The 17,038-nt window shown below is 37.5% G+C and overlaps 1 protein-coding gene across 1 annotated transcript in view; it reads left to right on the forward strand.

Annotated features, from left to right (window-relative positions):
- The window catches only part of LOC306851462 (S-adenosyl-L-methionine-dependent tRNA 4-demethylwyosine synthase TYW1-like), a 69,508-nt gene that overhangs the window by 1,693 nt on the left and 50,777 nt on the right, over positions 1 to 17,038 (forward strand). The window contains exons 4-8 of the mRNA XM_079387711.1: positions 209 to 310; positions 1,845 to 2,039; positions 2,120 to 2,398; positions 4,363 to 4,482; positions 15,242 to 15,371. Coding sequence (XP_079243837.1) covers positions 209 to 310; positions 1,845 to 2,039; positions 2,120 to 2,398; positions 4,363 to 4,482; positions 15,242 to 15,371 — 826 coding nt within the window. The remainder of the gene's footprint in view (positions 1 to 208; positions 311 to 1,844; positions 2,040 to 2,119; positions 2,399 to 4,362; positions 4,483 to 15,241; positions 15,372 to 17,038) is intronic.

The following is a 17,038-nucleotide window of genomic DNA, read 5'->3' on the forward strand; positions in this document are numbered from 1 at the left end:
AGATTTATATTTCAAATAAATGCATTTCATTTGAATTTTCTATTCATCAAAGAATCCTGAAAAAGTTAAAAAATTTTAAATGTTAAACATTAAAAATTGTAGTTCAAAGTTTTTGACTAGCAGTGTAATTATTATAATTAATTTGTTTATTTGAAAGAATTACATGTAACTGTGTGATGTGGTTGTAATCTGTTTTAACTCTGCCTAGGGCTTTGCAAAAGAGCTTGCTGGAGACATCAGTGCTCAGGGGATCCAGTGTGAGGTTATAGATATGAAAGAGTACGACCCAGAGGACAGACTGGCTGAGGAGGTGAGCGCAGCATGTGCATCACTGGCCCCATGCAGGCTGATCGGTTTCATTTTTTGTTGCAGTAGCATGTAGTCGAGGAAGTAGAAATAGATGACTTAAACTTCAGGATTTGTCATGCTTGCATTAGTATTTCACTTTCAGCTCTAAGAATATCACAGGAATGACTATGAGCTTCATATCTTTCAATTACCACTTACCACGATAACATTTACAGGGAATATAGATCTTCTGGCTGGCAGTTAATCACAATACTTCTCCCTGAGCAGAATGTAAAACGATTTACCAGCCTTTTATATCACCAGAGCTTAAATATTAAAACCCCAAGGCCCGGTTTCACAGACAGGGCTTAGACTAAACCAGGATTAGGCCATAGTTCAATTAGGACATTTGAGTAATTTTTTATAAACATGCCTTATTAAAAACATTACTGGTGTGCATCTTGAGACAAAATAAAGTCACTGATATATTTTAAGATCAGTCAGTGCAAGTTTATTTCATTTGAAACAGCTAAGATTTACATTTTAGTCTAGGACTAGGCTTAAGCCTTGTCTGTGAAACCGGGGGCATGAGTATTAAAAGCAAAGTAACATAATTTTTTTTGTTTCTTTAAATTACTTCTGTACTACCAGGCAAAGGCAGAACGCAAAACTACATCAACACAAAAACTGAAATGAATAATGTTTTGATTGAATTTTAATTTGTCTGTTCTCACACTCTTAATCAGAGCAAAGCTGAGAAAAATCTATCTGTCACAGGACAGTCACAGCAAAGTCTAAAAGACCTGAGTTTTGTTCCTCTCAGCATTTATACCCCCGGTTTCACAGACAAAGAAAATTTAAGTCTTAGCTGTTTTAACTGAAAGAAACTTGCACTGATTGATCTTAAAATATATCAATGCCTTTGTTTTGTCTCAAGAGGGACACCAGTAATGTTTTTTTCTAAGGCACGTTTATAACAATTACTTAAATATCCTAACTGTACTATGGCCTAATCCTGGCTTAGTCTAAGCCCTGTCTGTGAAACCAGGCAGTGTTATAAGCAGCAATATTATTCAGTATCATATACTATTGTAGTTTTTGATAATGTTTTGAATTAGGTTGTCTCCCTTTAATGTATTAATGTTTAATATTTCTCTGTAGTTTTTAATTTTTATTCATTAGTAGTTTTATTTTATATATATATTTTGTTTGCAAACTATTTTTTTTTTTAGAATTTTTATTTTAGAATTTTTTTCTTTTGAAGCAACAGTTTTTGTTAATGTTTATAGCTAAAGATAACAACCCTGTTTATAAATGCTACACTATGGATTATTCACGATGTTTGCTCTATTTTAAATATTAATAACAGTTTGGGTGAATAACACAAACGGTCAGTAAATGCCTGGATCATATTTACCCCAAAATCAAAAGTTTTTAAAAAAAATTTTTAGGTAAATAATATCCAGATGTTTCACACGTTTAGTGCTCTTAGTAGAGCGCTGCTTCAATGAGTACCATGTTAAAAATTTCTTAATGCTCACATAATTTTTCTTTAGTGCACGAGCAAGATGATCTGTGTGTTCCTGGTGGCCACATACACAGATGGGCAGCCCACTGAGAGTGCCGAATGGTTCTGTAAATGGCTTGAGGAAGCCTCCACAGACTTCCGATATGGGAAAACCTACCTGAAGGGAATGAGATATGCAGTCTTTGGGCTGGGGAACTCTGTTTATGTCGGCCATTACAACACTGTGAGACACACCTTAATTTTTCACTCCATTTTTAATGGGACTGTGTTGAATCTTACACTAAATATACTTTCTGTATCCAGGTCAGTAAGAACATAGATAAGTGGCTTTGGATGCTGAGCGCTGCCCGGATCATGACCAGAGGAGAAGGCGACTGCAATGTTGTGAAGAGCCGACACGGCAGCGTGCAGGCCGACTTCCAGGCCTGGAAAACAAAGTTCTTGAACCGGCTGCAGGCCCTGGCCAAGGGTGAGAAGAAAGCCTGCTCTGGCAAATGCAAGAAGGGCAGCTGCAAGAATAAGAAGAAACATAAGGAGGAGGCAGAGGACAGCCAGTCGCTCGCTGAGAAGAACAACTCTGAGGCAAGCCAACCCTCCTCTCTGATGTCTTTGAACACATGTAGTCATGGTAACAGCTCTCGCTCTGCACATCCCGAGAGCAGAGTGTTCCCCTGCAGTCTGTGCTGCACTCATGTAAATGGGATCTGAACAGCGGGGGTGACATTACTGACTTCCGAGGAAATTTTTTTTCTCTTAGATGTCCCTCTCATATTCTTTGCTCAAACACTTATAGGGAACATCGTTCTCATGAAGTTAAGCTCCTTTGAGTGGTTTAAATAATAATAACGTCTAATAACCTTAAAGGCACTTGAAATCAGAACTGACCCCATTTTCCTCCTTTCCCACTGAACTAGCTTTGGATTTCAACTCGAACACTTTCAGAACTTGCTAGAGAGCCAAACGAAACTAAACAAATCACTGCTAATGCCTAACTTGCACACAAATAAACAGCATATAGCTGCCTTTTAGAAGTCTATCGAAAGTGCATTTTAATAAAATAATTGAATTCAGCTTTTATATGCAAGTGTCAGAGGTTCTAAGTAATAAAATTCTTAGCTCATACATATTTGTTAATATTTTTAGATGGATGTAGTCACAAAAGATTAGAACAATATATTTATCTAAATTTATCTGCAACTGTCACCTGTTTTGTGGAAAAAGGAGACTAGTCGACTAAATGATATGCCACAAATAGACATTGGGAAAAACTAGGGGAACATTGTGAATGAAAAACTTACTTGACAACAAACAACAATAGATCCTATATGAATATCCTTCAAATGTATAGTTGCCAGTACGTCAAGCTGTTTTTTTGTGTGATTTTGTTGCATTTATAATATTACTGCTGCATTCAATATGGAATTTGACTGCTTGATTCATAGATTATGTAGCTTTTTTCAAATAGATGGCTTATACAGACTGCCTTATACGTGTTTGTTAGACTAGTCAGATACAACATTTTTATTTAAACATTGATGAAATTAGTCATGGTGCACATCCCTACTCTCTAATCAATCAAACTCACAATTGTCCCACAAATCCAGAGCAAGTGCGAGCTGAGCCATATCTAGAGACCAGAATATTATAGAGGGCTTTTTTCACAGTAAACCACTAGCCAGAGCACTCTTGCTAACCTAGATAAACCTAGTATCATGGTGGTGACTTTTTAACCGGTAAGACTTTTGATTCAACCAAATCCTGATAGATAAAATCCTGCCCAGCATTATTGCCATTACATGTTGACTTTTAATATGATCACCTCATATTGTAGATCATATGGTACCTTCAGGATTTCATCAGTTATGTACAGAGGGGAAATGTTCTTTATTTTCTTTTTTTTGCAAAAAAACTAAATTCTTAAAGTAGTTCAGATTTTCTATAGAGTGTGTCTAGCATTCATGTAAATATTAAGCTTGAGCTGTCAGACCTGATGATCAGTGAGAGAAACTGTATATGTTTTAAATGCTAAGCAATTTAAAACATGAAAATGTCAAATAAAAGCACAAAATAATAAAGGGAAAACATAGGAAAACAACTGAAAAGCTGCGTGAGAGAACACAACCACTTGGTGTGAATAGCTTCATATTGACATGATGCAGCATAAGGCTGTTACCTCTCAAAGTAGACTTGTTTCAATTGAAGGTGATGATCTACTTCATCCCATGCTCTTTGTTCTTTGTTGTCTTGATACTGTCAGCTTTACTGATGGAGAAATTGCTTCAGATGATAGTTTGAGAGAGCTGTCTGTACAAATGTGAATTAATTCAGAGTGTTTTGCAAACCCGTTAGCCAATTCAATGGAAGAAAGAACTGACTCGAAAGAATCAAATGATTGCCATCTCTGGTTCAGTTGACAAAAATATGGGACATGCATAATAACTGCTGAAATATTTGAATGGAAAACATTTCTCCACTTAGATGTTTTCATGGGTTGGGTATAATATAGGTGTGCCCCCCCAAATCTTACAGCTCTGTTTGGATTTCAGGAGGAGCTGATGGAGTCCAGCAGTGATGCGGAGTCCTCCGCTGAGGAAGAGAAGTCTCATGGCTCCGTCATCGACATGGAGGACCTTGGGAATGTGATGAATCGTATGAAGAAAGCCAAGGTAAAAACAAAACCAGCTCCACTGTGTTTACTTACAGTTTGTGCTCTTTCAGAACCTGTTTAGTGGGGATTTAAATGGATAGTTATTTACCTCACACTCTAAACCTGTATACCTATATATTTTTTTTTTTCTGTGGAACACAAAGTAGAAACTTTGAAGAATCTATTGGCAGCGCTTTTCCATACAATAACAATTAAAGGGATAGTTCACCCACAAATTAAAATTCTGTCATTGTGTACTCACTTTCATGTTGTTCCAAACCCATATGAGTTTCCTTCTGCTGACTACCAAAAAAGATAACCGCTGACTCCCATAGTACAGAAGAAATACTATGGAAGTCAATGGGTACCGCCAACTGTTTGGTTATCCACTTTCTTCAAAATATCATCTTCTGTGTTTAGCAGAAGAAAGAAACTCATGCTTTGGAACAACACGAGTGTGTAAATTATGACAGAATTTAAATTTTGGGGTAAACTATCCCTTTAGTGTCAACACAGTATTTTCAAATCTAGACATAAGCTTTGGCAAAGGGAAAGATCATAAGGGAAATCAAATTGAAGGGATAGAGCACTTAAAATGTTGTCGTCATTTACTCACCCACATGTAAGTCTTATAAGTTGGGAATAAGACAATTTTCATTTTTGGTTAAACGACCCCTTTAAATCTGATCGTTTGACTTCAGAGGACTTGTAATGTAGTGTATGCATGGTATAGACCATTTTGCTATTTTAGCGCGTGATGTGATCTCCGAGTTGTCGTTGTGTGGCATGAAAACAGAAGAAATGACAGTGAACAGTTTTGTACTGACACGAGGGTGAGTAAATAATGACAGAGTTGGGCAAGCTATTCTTTTAAAAGGACAGAGTGCTGGAGACACACCGGCAATGGCTCCATTGAAGGAGACTGAGTGGCAGATGGTTTGCTACAGCAGACAGCAGCTCCAGCAGGCGCTGGGAGGACTTACGTAACCGTGAACTGTGATCACTGACGCCCACTCTACAGGCCTGTGCGCAGGAGTGATTCATGAGACAGAAGCGCAGACAAATCTCCCCATACACACGCATACGCACTCTCTCGCAGAGAGGATCCCAGCCCCCTTTAATCCAGTAAAGGCACTTTATGGATGCTTTCGGGATTGGATGCATGTTTAAACCGCTTCAGAAGACGTTTTTAGACGTGTGGCTTGCAGCTCAAGCAAGCAGCTGATTGTGATGTTCCCGATAACGATATCCCATAAGCTATGAATGTGTGTCAGCTGGCAGATAATTACAGGAGAGAGCAAATGGGGTTTTGAAAAAGCATGATGGATTTAATTGCATTATTGGTTTATTTGCAAGGGCTGGCAGTTTGATGTGTTAATGTTTTATAATTAGTTCTCAAAAATAAAAGCATTTGTGTTCAGAAACAGTGAGGCTACAGGGGATTGCGGGGATCTTGAGATACAAAGTTGAACTACTTTGAACTTTTGATGCATTAATTCATCTGAGTGAATACATTTGGAAAGCATATTATTTATATGCATTATAGAGACATTATTAGATGCATGGATAATTCATATTCTTAGTGGTGTCTAATAATTTATTAATCCCACTCAACAACTATTGTAAAATGCAGAGTGTCAAGTTTGTGTAGATCTGGCTCTTGCGTATGTAGAATTACTCCGCTTTGACTCCAGGTGGCATCAGAGACATATTGTATCTTGGCTTTACTGATGCAGGCCTGACCTTGCATTACTGTATTATCTGCACTGCTTTAGTTGTGATTTATAAATAGATGTGCATTTCTTATTTTTGCACTCAGTAATGATTCCTACTCCTATGTGTTTCTGACCTTAAAGAAGATGTGTAATTTTAAATAATTGGTCCTATCTCAGCTTGATGTGCATATACAATGCATAAGCCAATCATTCTTTTGATGTATGTGTGGCTCTGTAGCAGTTACTGCATTGGAGTTTACATGGTCTTGACCATTGGTGTGAGTTTAGAGAAGGTTTGTTTTACAATAGCAGAAACATTTTTGAAAGTGGTTTTTATTTTTGCAGTTTTGTATGGTTCTGCTGGTGGTGTCAAATTTGCACAGTGATCCTTTAAATGCATTAAACTATAGACAAAAATGACTTTTTGGCTAATATACAATACTTTTCAGAAGTATGGGGTTGAATCATTATTTTTAAAAATAATTTTCTTATGCTCACCAAGGCTGCATTTATTTGATCACAAATTCAGTAAATACATGAATACTGTGAAATATTCTAACAATTAAAAATAACCGTTTTCTATTTTAATGTATTTTAAAATGTAATTTATTCCTGTGATGCACAGCTGAATTTTTAACAACCATAACTCCAGTTTTCCGTATCGCATGATCCTTCTGAAATCATTCTAATATTCTAATTTGCTGCTTGATAAACATTTATTATAACAGTATTCGAAAGAAGTGTCTGTTGTAACATTATAATTGCTTTTACTGTCGTTTTGATCAATTTAATGGATCATTGCTAAACCAAAGTGTCAATTAAAGTATTCATTTTTAAAATAAAATCTGACCTTAAATACGGACCATAAACTTTTGAATGGTAGTATTTGTTTTTGAAGTTAAGAGTTTATCTGCCAGAAAAATGGACCAAATTATTAGTGATGTATCTTGCAGTATAGAGATTTCTGTACAATTAAATGTTCTTTACAGATGTGAATGTCTATCCTTAATACCTCCTAAAACCAAATAAGTGACTGTTGACTCCTTACCCAAGTCCAGTTTGGTAATAATCTTGAGTATAGACCAGTCCCGATTCCAAAACCAAGAGCCACTTCCTAAGAACCTCTTACCTTCTCCAAATAAAGGATAGTTCAACCAAAAATGAAAATTCACCCTTCACCTTCATGCCATTCCAAACCTGTACAGCTTTGTTCTGTGAAACAAAACAATTTAATGTAATAATTTATTTTTGTGTATGCCTTTTTCTGTTCCATACTATAGCTGCATTGTTTTGGAACCGAGTGAGTAGATAAGGACAGTTTTTGAATTTTTTGAACTGTGAACTGTTTCTTTTAAGCTCCTATGCGAGACATTATCCTGATAGTCCACTGAGTCTGTGCAGATTGAAGTAAAAATTATAATATATATAAACCCATTCCACCTTAGAGCACACGCTTTAATGTCATGCATAGATTCAGTGCAGGTGTGGATTAAAGCTATGTTTTCAATGCTTAGTATTAGCAAGGTGGAAATTGAGATAACAGCTCATGGACAGGCATTGTCCTGTGGCCACACCGGCCCATGTTGGACGGCCGGCAGCCGGAGAGGCTTGTCGTCATTTTGGCTGGCTGTCAGTCTCTGTGTCAGCTGCTCAGCCTGAACTCTGCAGGGCCACTGCCTGCATCACCGCTGTCACTTGCATGGGTGGTTTGTGGGAAATGGAGCGTTTCCAGCTGAAGAGAGCTGTTCTGGTTCTGTCAGTCTGAAGGAGGAGGGGTGCGGCGAGCCGCTGCCGCGCTGCAGTAGGGACGAAAGCGCAGAGATGCTGAGATGAATCTTGGGTGACAGATTGCAGCCTAGTCAACTCTACGTTGTGCGTGGCAGTTCCACGACAGATCTCGTTTTGAAAGGGCATAATGTCCGCTTGCCAATCCAACCCCACCTGGTGCCTTCCATCCGCTGTTGTTGTTGGATTTTGCTCAAGGGACATTGTGTACTCTGGAACAAATGAACAAAGTCACAGACACATAAACACTGAAACAGCGACTGCTTCAGCACCTGTCTCTCAGCCCGGATGTTGAGGGACCTCAAAGGTTTGTCTTGGAATGCAAAACAAAGCAGAGACAGTATGATGAGGCAGAGATGTGCCACTCGTAGGAAAATAAATGGGTCAGTGACAAAAAGGGGTTGGCAAGATGAGAAATTCAAAAATATTTAAAAAACTTGTTTTTAAAGCATGCATGCATCATGTTTTTTAAAATGTACACAGCGTGTTTGTTGACTTTATGTAATTAAAAATGACATTTCTACCATTATTTACAAAAGTTAAGACTGAATGTACATGAAAATGTCAAATGGTGTAACCACCAAAGAATGAGAAATATTAAATATTTTATCCACCTAAATGGTATGTAAGCTTAGCTTACTCATAGAAATAAATACATCATTTTAAAATGTCACACGAAAATAGATTTTATTAAAGTTTTCTCTAAATGTAAATTTTAATGCGTTTTTGCAATATTTGGCGGGACATAAGCTGAAAATGCCTCTGTTTTCTAAATCTTTGACAAATTATGTAAAAAATGTTAAAAACCATATTATTATACTAAACTAGATGATTACATTTTATTCCACATTAGTTTTCCTGTATATAATTATATTTTTATGAAAAATACTGGTTACGCCAATTGACACAACCAGTTACACCACCTGACCATGTTGCTTCTACAGCCAAACGCCATTGTTTGTTGAGGAAATTGACACTGAAAATCAAGCATGACTGTCAACAAGTTCAACTGAAGTGCTTTTTTTCAATGAAAGTGCTTTTATTTTATTTGTTTTTCCCCAAAAAAATCTAGCAACAGAAAATGATCACCGTGATGAAAAGTGAACTTGTGTCTCATATTGTAATTACAGTTAAGAAACGATATCTGACAAGAAGTCATCAGAATGATGAACAGTGAACTCATGTCTCGTATTGTTATTGCAATTTTAACTTTTGTATTGTGTAATTTTTGTATTGTGGCATCTATTGGGGGGAAAAAGGGGCTCTGTTATATCATATTAATTATAAAATATCAGAAATTTAATGAATTTAAAATCTTTAGTTAAAATTTGTTATCAGTGAATTTGTTCAAATGTAGACACCCACTTCCTTCTGCTATATTATTAGATAATTTATGTATATTGCATTATATTATATGATACTATATGTGACCCAGGACTACAAAACCAGTCATAATCCATTTTTTATGAATAAATAAGCTGAATAAATAAGCTTTCCATTGATATACATTTACATTTAGTCATTTGGCAGACGCTTTTATCCAAAGCGACTTACAATTGGGGAATACAAAAAGCGATTCATCTTGAAGAGGCAGTCAGACAGAGGAAGTGCTCGTAACACCAAGTCTCAGTCATTGTTCAAATAAGTACAAACTAGTAGGTGGAGAGAAAGATAGAGGGAAAGTTTTTTTTTTTTTTTTTTTTTTTTTTTTTTTTTAAAGTTTAGGATGAAGTCAAGTACTGCCGAAAGAGATGAGTTTTCAGTTGTTGCTTGAAGGTTGCCAGAGATCCGGCGTTCCGGATAGGGGTGGGAAGATTATTCCACCAGCCAGGAATGGTGAACGAGAATGTTCTGGAGAGTGATTTTGAGCCTCTCTGTGATGGTACCACAAGGCGTCGCTCACTAGCAGATCTCAAACTTCTGGAGGGGATGTAGGTTCGTAATAGTGAGTGGAAGTAGGAGGGTGCAGAGCCTGTGGTAGATCTGTACGCAAGCATCAGTGTCTTGAACTGGATGCGAGCTGCCACTGGTAGCCAGTGCAAGGAGATGAAGAGTGGTGTAACATGCGCTCTTTTGGGCTCGTTGAAGATCAGTCGTGCCGCTGCATTCTGAATCATTTGTAGAGGTTTGATTGCGTTTGATGGCAGACCAGCCAGAAGAGCATTGCAGTAGTCCAGTCTAGAAACAACCAGGGCCTGGACAAGAAGTTGCGCAGCATGCTCTGTCAGAAAGGGCCTGATCTTTCTGATGTTGTGTAGTGCAAACCTGCAGGAACGAGCAGTCTTTGCAATGTGCTCTTTGAAGGTCAGCTGGTCATCAAAGATTACACCAAGATTTCTGACCGAAGTTGATGGGGTAATCATTGATGAGCCGAACTGAATCGTGAAGTCATGCCGTAGAGTCGGAGTGGCAGGGAAGACCAGAAGTTCCGTCTTTGCCAGGTTGAGCTGTAGGTGATGTTCTTTCATCCATGCCGAGATGTCCGCCAGGCAGCCTGAGATCCGTGCAGCTACCGTTGGGTCATCTGGTTGAAAAGAGAGATAGAGCTGCGTGTCATCGGCATAGCAGTGATAGGAGAAGCCATGTGCATGTATGATGGGACCCAGCGATGTAGTGTACGTGGAGAAGAGGAGGGGTCCAAGAACCGATCCCTGAGGAACTCCAGTGATCAGTTGATGTGGTTTGGATACCTCCCCTCCCCAGGCCACCCTGAAGGATCTACCGGTGAGATAGGATTCAAACCAGCGAAGTGGAATTCCAGTGATGCCCAGTGAAGAGAGTGTAGACAGGAGAATCTGATGATTGACAGTGTCAAAAGCAGCAGAGAGATCCAGCAGAATGAGGACTGACGATTTGGAATCAGCCTTTGCAGTTCGTAGGGCTTCAGTGACTGAGAGTAGCGCAGTCTCTGTTGAATGGCCACTCCTGAAACCTGACTGTTTAGCATCCAGCTTGTTGTACTGTGACAGAAACCGCGAGAGCTGGTTGAAGACAGCTCGTTCGAGTGTTTTCCCTATGAATGGAAGGAGAGAGACAGGTCTGTAGTTATCTAAAAGAGAAGCATTTAATGTAGGTTTTTTGATCAGTGGGGTTACCCGAGCCTGCTTGAATGCTGTGGGGAAGATGCCTGTGAGGAGAGATGTGTTGATAATGTGTGTGAGTGCCGGTAAGAGTGTGGGAGAGATTGTTTGGAGAAGATGTGAGGGGATCGGGTCGAGAGGACATGTTGTAGGATGGCTGGAGAGGAGAAGTTTGGATACTTCTGCCTCGGTTTGTATATATGATTTGTTAGGATTGTATATATGATTTGTTAGGATTGGACAATATTAGGCTGAGATACAACTATTTGAAAATCTGGAATCTGAGGGTGCAAAAAAAATCTAAATATTGAGAAAATCGCCTTTTAAAGTGCATATTGCAGGTTAGAGACTCCAGTGAGTCGATGTATAGAAAAATACTGTAGGAACTAGATTTTCTTTAAAATATACTTTAAAAAACGCTATTAAGGCTTCTGGTGTCTTTTGTGAGAATTTTACTTCCGCATCTGAAACTCGCCAAAACCGGAAGTGACGCATCAAAAGGGAGAGCGGTCCATTTAAACCATAGGAAAACAATGGATCGCAATGACAGTTCGGACGCTGAGGAAATGTTAAATGTGTATTTACACTCGTATGACGGACCACAGATAATATCATGAGCCTGCTATGCAGCCAAGAGAGCAGGACAGGCCAGGATTAGACAGAACAACGGTTGAGTTGATGTGAGGAGAACAGGGCAGGTGTTTGGTGAGAGATCAGTGTTAGCTTACAGATATACACACGTTAGCTAATGTAATCAGGCAATAGCAATGCTAGTATTGATGCTACCAGTAATAGAAACTAATAAGCGTTGATCAGGCGTGTCACATTCATTAATATCCGACACTAACGTTACGTGATAGTGGTTTCTTGGATAAACACGTTTTTGATTCATAGGTGCTTGTGTGGGAAATGTGAGGAAAGCAGGCCAACAGACACATGTTTTAGGGCAGAAATCATTTATAACTCTAAGCTAAATACTTGTATACATGTATAAATACATAGTTAAAGATTTTAACATTAGAACAGTCTGAATAATTTTGATTCTCAATTACAAGTTAACTCTATTTAGGTCATGACTACCTATAAGTAACACTTTTTGGTCCCATTGGTATAACACAATCAATAATGACAGCATACAGACAAGTTGTCCGCTGGGCCTATGGTGCATGTGTTGTGTCAGACATTAGAAGATAGTTTACAGAGGAAGGAGGACTTTATAAAGGTTTTGAATGGCCCCATTTTGTTTACAATCAATAAAAAATAAAATCACAATCAAGCAGATCTGCATTTATGGTTAATTCAATTCAGTTTTATTTTTGTGTATATATGTATATGTGTATATGTGTATGTATGTATGTATGTAGATGTACCAAACATATACCGGTACTACCAAAAGAAATACCATCTGACCCATTTAAAAACATTTAACAATCTTTCAGTCTGGGTATCACACTAATGATGACTCAAAGCAGAGTGCGGCACACGGCTCCCTTATGTGACGTAATATGATGCGATGTTGAAAAAAAGCGTTTTTTGAGAACTGTCAAGGAAAGCCTCACTTTTTTTTTATCTAAATTTGTGCCCTCGCGTCTTGTAAAACATTTTCAAATCCTGCATTAACGGTTCATGTGGTGTTTTCATACAAGGTTATATATTCATTTGAAAAAAAAAATTAACCTTTAAAGTTGTTCAAATGAACTTCTTGGCAATACATACTACTAATCAAAAATTAAGTGTATATATTTACGGTATAAATTTACAAACTATCTTCATGGAACATGATCTTTACTTAATATCATAATGATTTTGGCATAAAAGAAAAATCATTTTGACCCATACAATGTATTTTTGGCTATAATTGCTACAAATATACCTGTGCTACTTAAGCCTGGTTTTGTGCTCCAGGGTCACATATATTGCTTAAAGGGATAGTTCACCCAAAAATGAAAATTACCCCATGAATTACCCCCACCTTTAAGCCATCCTAGGTGTATATGACTTTCTTCTTTCAAATGAATACAATTGGAGTGACATTTATAAGTGAATGGGTGATATTCAATAGTCCAATAAACTGCATCAATCCATCATAAAAAAAAGTCCTCCAGACGGCTACAGGGGGTTACCAAAGGCCTCTTGAAGCGAATCAAAGCACTTTTGTAAGAAAAATATCCATATTTAAAACTTTATAAACCATAATCTCTAGCTTCTGCTATCTATCATACTTGCGTTCATGAGAGAGTGGCGTTCCAGCAGATGATGTAGGACGTAGACATAGCGTATGCACTGGTGAGAATATGCTAGTCTCGCGAGAACCAAATTTTGTTTACAGCAAAGGCTTATCTCGAAATCCTTCATTTTTCTTTACAAATCCTTGTTTTGTACTTCTAATTCGTGACCGGTGTTTTGTTCCGCTCACTCCTCTATGATTCCGTGTTCGTCACTTCTCACCGGAGCTTATGCTATGCCTACGTCATCCGCATGAATGCCACTCTCGTGAACGCGCATACGACAGTTAGCAGAAGCTAAAGATTATGGTTTATAAAGTTTAAATATGGATATTTTGCTTACAAAAGTGCATGGAGGCCTTTATTAACCCCGGAGCCATCTGGAGCACTTTTCTGATGGATGGATGCAGTTTATTGGTCTTCTATTGCACTATTAAATATCACCCATTCACTTCCATTATAATGCTTGGAAGAGCCGGGACAGTTTTTTTATATAACACTGATAGTATAGAAAACAACGTTTCTATGTTTGGGTTTTGTGTCTGTCTTGTTTATTTTTGGGGTTTTGTTTTTTTAAATTTTGTTTGGATTTGAGTTTTGTTTTTTTGTGTTGTTGGTTTGGCTCTTTTTTGGAGGGGGGGTTGTTATGTTTGGGGTTTTTCTTGATGTTTGTTGGACTTTTGTTTTGTTTGGGGGGGTGGGGTGTTTTTGTTATTTTTCTGTGTTTTGCTTGATTTTTGTTTTGTTGTTTGGATTTGGGGGGGGGGGGGCTTTAATCTTGTTTCGTGTGTGTTTTTCTTTTTTTTTTCTTTTTTCATTAAACCTAAATTAGCAAAAGCTAATTGTCTTTTTTTTTTTTTCTTTTTTTCAATTTGAAGTCTTATTATTTAATCTAGGGCATAGTAAGAGCTTGACCTTTGTCATGTTGTTTTTTCAGTAATTCATTCTTTGGTTTTAGATACTGCACATTTCTTACATGTCCTTTGAATATCCTGTGTAGAGCATCTAATGTGGCCTATGACGTCCAGCTTGCCTGATTATTTCCTTCATCTGCACAATACAGTGCTGTGTCTGAATCTGAAGCCAGACTGTCTCTGACCTTTTAGTGTGGAAAAAATTGCTAACGCCGCCATATGTACTAGGGAAGAAATATGGAATAATAACATTTAAGGAAAAGGAGCAGGAACTATAAGTCAGACTTGATTTCCAGCAGATTGTATATTCTGGAACCTATGCAGCCTGGAATCTCCAATAAAGTTTAATGCAGTCTGTTCGCATAAGAGCACTTGAGTGCTGAAGGTCAGTGATGGTAGTCCAAGACCTTCATCATTGTGTTTCCTCAGAACCATATGGCTTTAAGTGCCGTTTCCGTTTAAACCATCCCATTAGTGCCATCATTTTCAAAGCAGCATCTGTCTCCTTTGTAATTTGTTTATGAAATCAATTACATAATTACAAGTTCAAAATGTAATTAAGCTCTGGAGTTTTTAAATATGTGATGTGATATCTGATAAATTAGTAAACTTTCATTTCCTAAAAAATTTAATTTTTAATAGAGGAAAGATGTGTGGTGCTGTGTCAAGACTTTAGTCAGGCATAATATTTACTTTGATTCTTATGAGAAAGTAGCTGTAAGGGATATAAGTACAGTCTGTTCGTTAGGCTATACTTGGGTAAGTTTTTCCCAACTGGAAATGTTTTGGTTCAATGTTGTCAGCTGAACAATCAACTCCAAGGTTTTGTACAATGATTATATCGAGTTATGCACATTAGTAAGTAAATTGATTTAAAAAAGTAAATTTTATCACTTTTGTTATGTACTTCTTGAAAATGTTAAAGGTTCAGTTTCTATTAATTCCTCTGACGCACAACGGCTGGTTGTGTAACTGTGACTAGGCTGTATGAATGAATGAGGGATTTTCATGTGACTGGTTTTGTGTCTTTTTTTTTCTTTGTGGTTGTATGTGCTGCAGAGGATGGAGGGAGATGAAGAGGACTCCCAGAGGGTGAAGCTGTCAAAACAGAATGGAGTGAGGAAGAGCGAGTCGGAGGAGCAGAGAGAGATGATCACTCCAGCCTTGAGAGATGCTCTGACTAAACAAGGTACAGCATGACCTTAACCCACCTGTGTTATTCACTCACGCAAAGAAAGATGTCTGTGACAGAAATGAAAGTTGCTGTACAAGGGGTATCTGCGTAAATGCATACACACGTTTTTGTGGTTTTTCGTTTTTTTTTTTTTAAATCAGTCTGCTTCACTTTATTAAATTTTAATGTCCTTGTACATTTCCTGTTCATTTTAGATTTACAACTAATTTTTCTGAAGAAACTATGAGCGCTTTTCATGCAATATTTCCATGCAATACTCGCCTCTATGATGTTAGGCTGTTGTGGTAGTTGCTTTGTCGTTTGGCACCTAGCCTGATTTTTTGTTAATAGCTTTTAGCTCGCAAAACTTGTGTAAAAGTTTTGAGATTTTTACTGTGTGCCTCAAATTTCATTGCTCCTATTTATGATTTAAAACACATTTATAATATAAGCATTCCTGATATTTTACTTTTTTTTTTTTCCATTAAAAAAAAAAACATTAAATGATTAAATAGATCAAAAGAGACAGTAAAGAGATTTATAATGATACAAAAGCGTTCTATTTCAGATAAATCCTATCACTTTAAACATTCTATTCATAAAATCCTAGAAAGAAAAAAAAAAATAAGCAGCACAACTGTTTTCAACATTGATAATAAGAATTGTTTCTTGTGCACCAAATCAGCATTTTAAAACGATTTCTGAAGGATCATGTGACACTGAAGACTGGAGTTATATGATGCTGAAAATTCAGCTTTGATCACAGGAATAAATTACATTTTAAAATATATTGAAATAGAGTAATTTCAAATTGTAATAATATTCCTCAATATTACTGCATTTTTGATCTAATAAATGCTGCCTTTGTTGAACGAAAGAGGCTTCTTTCAAAAAATTCTTACCAACCCCAAACTTTTGGGATTAAATCCTTAATCTTAAGTATAACCTCATAAAACCCAATCTCTTTGTATTTAAAATTAAAATAGCTTTGCAAAGTTCAACAGCTAGTTTTAAATAACCACACTAGCTACACAAGCCCTTCACTGATTACTGTTATGTCCCATTTCCCTGATGATGGACAGTCGTTTCCTGCTTTCCCGGCTGCTTTAATTGAATACTTCTGTGTTTTTCTTCTCTCAAAAAAACCGGATACCAAGGCCCTGATGGTAATTAGGTCCTCAGTGCTGGCAGACTGTCACCCGCGTTATAGTAAACCTATTTTTCAATTATGATTATTTCTCACACTTTTGACAGTTTTTCCTTTCCGTAAGCGGTATCTCACGTTTATTATTAATAAAGTGGCTGCAGAGCTGCAACTCTTCTCCTATTGTGTGCTACAAATTTCACCCTTGTCGTTTGGTTTCTGATGGAGCCTCTGATGGTGTGACTGTGCCTAACGGAGCTTAATGATGCAGCAAAGCCCAATTACTCCTCTCCTGCTGCCAGAGTTCCCTTGAGTTTCTCACTCCACACCTTTTATTTAGCAGAGCCTGCCTCCAGACGCATACACACACACACACACACACACTACACAATAGAGGCTGACCCGCTCTCACATTTACACCGAGGTTGTGTGTACTACCAATCAGTGTCCACTGTGCTTGTGGCAACGGGCAGCACCTCTGAGCATGTTGTTAGTTTAACATGCTTGATATAGCAAACTCACAATCAATAGGGACCAA

The sequence above is a fragment of the Barbus barbus genome, assembly GCF_936440315.1.
Source record: "Barbus barbus genome assembly, chromosome: 31".
NCBI lineage: Eukaryota > Metazoa > Chordata > Actinopteri > Cypriniformes > Cyprinidae > Barbus > Barbus barbus.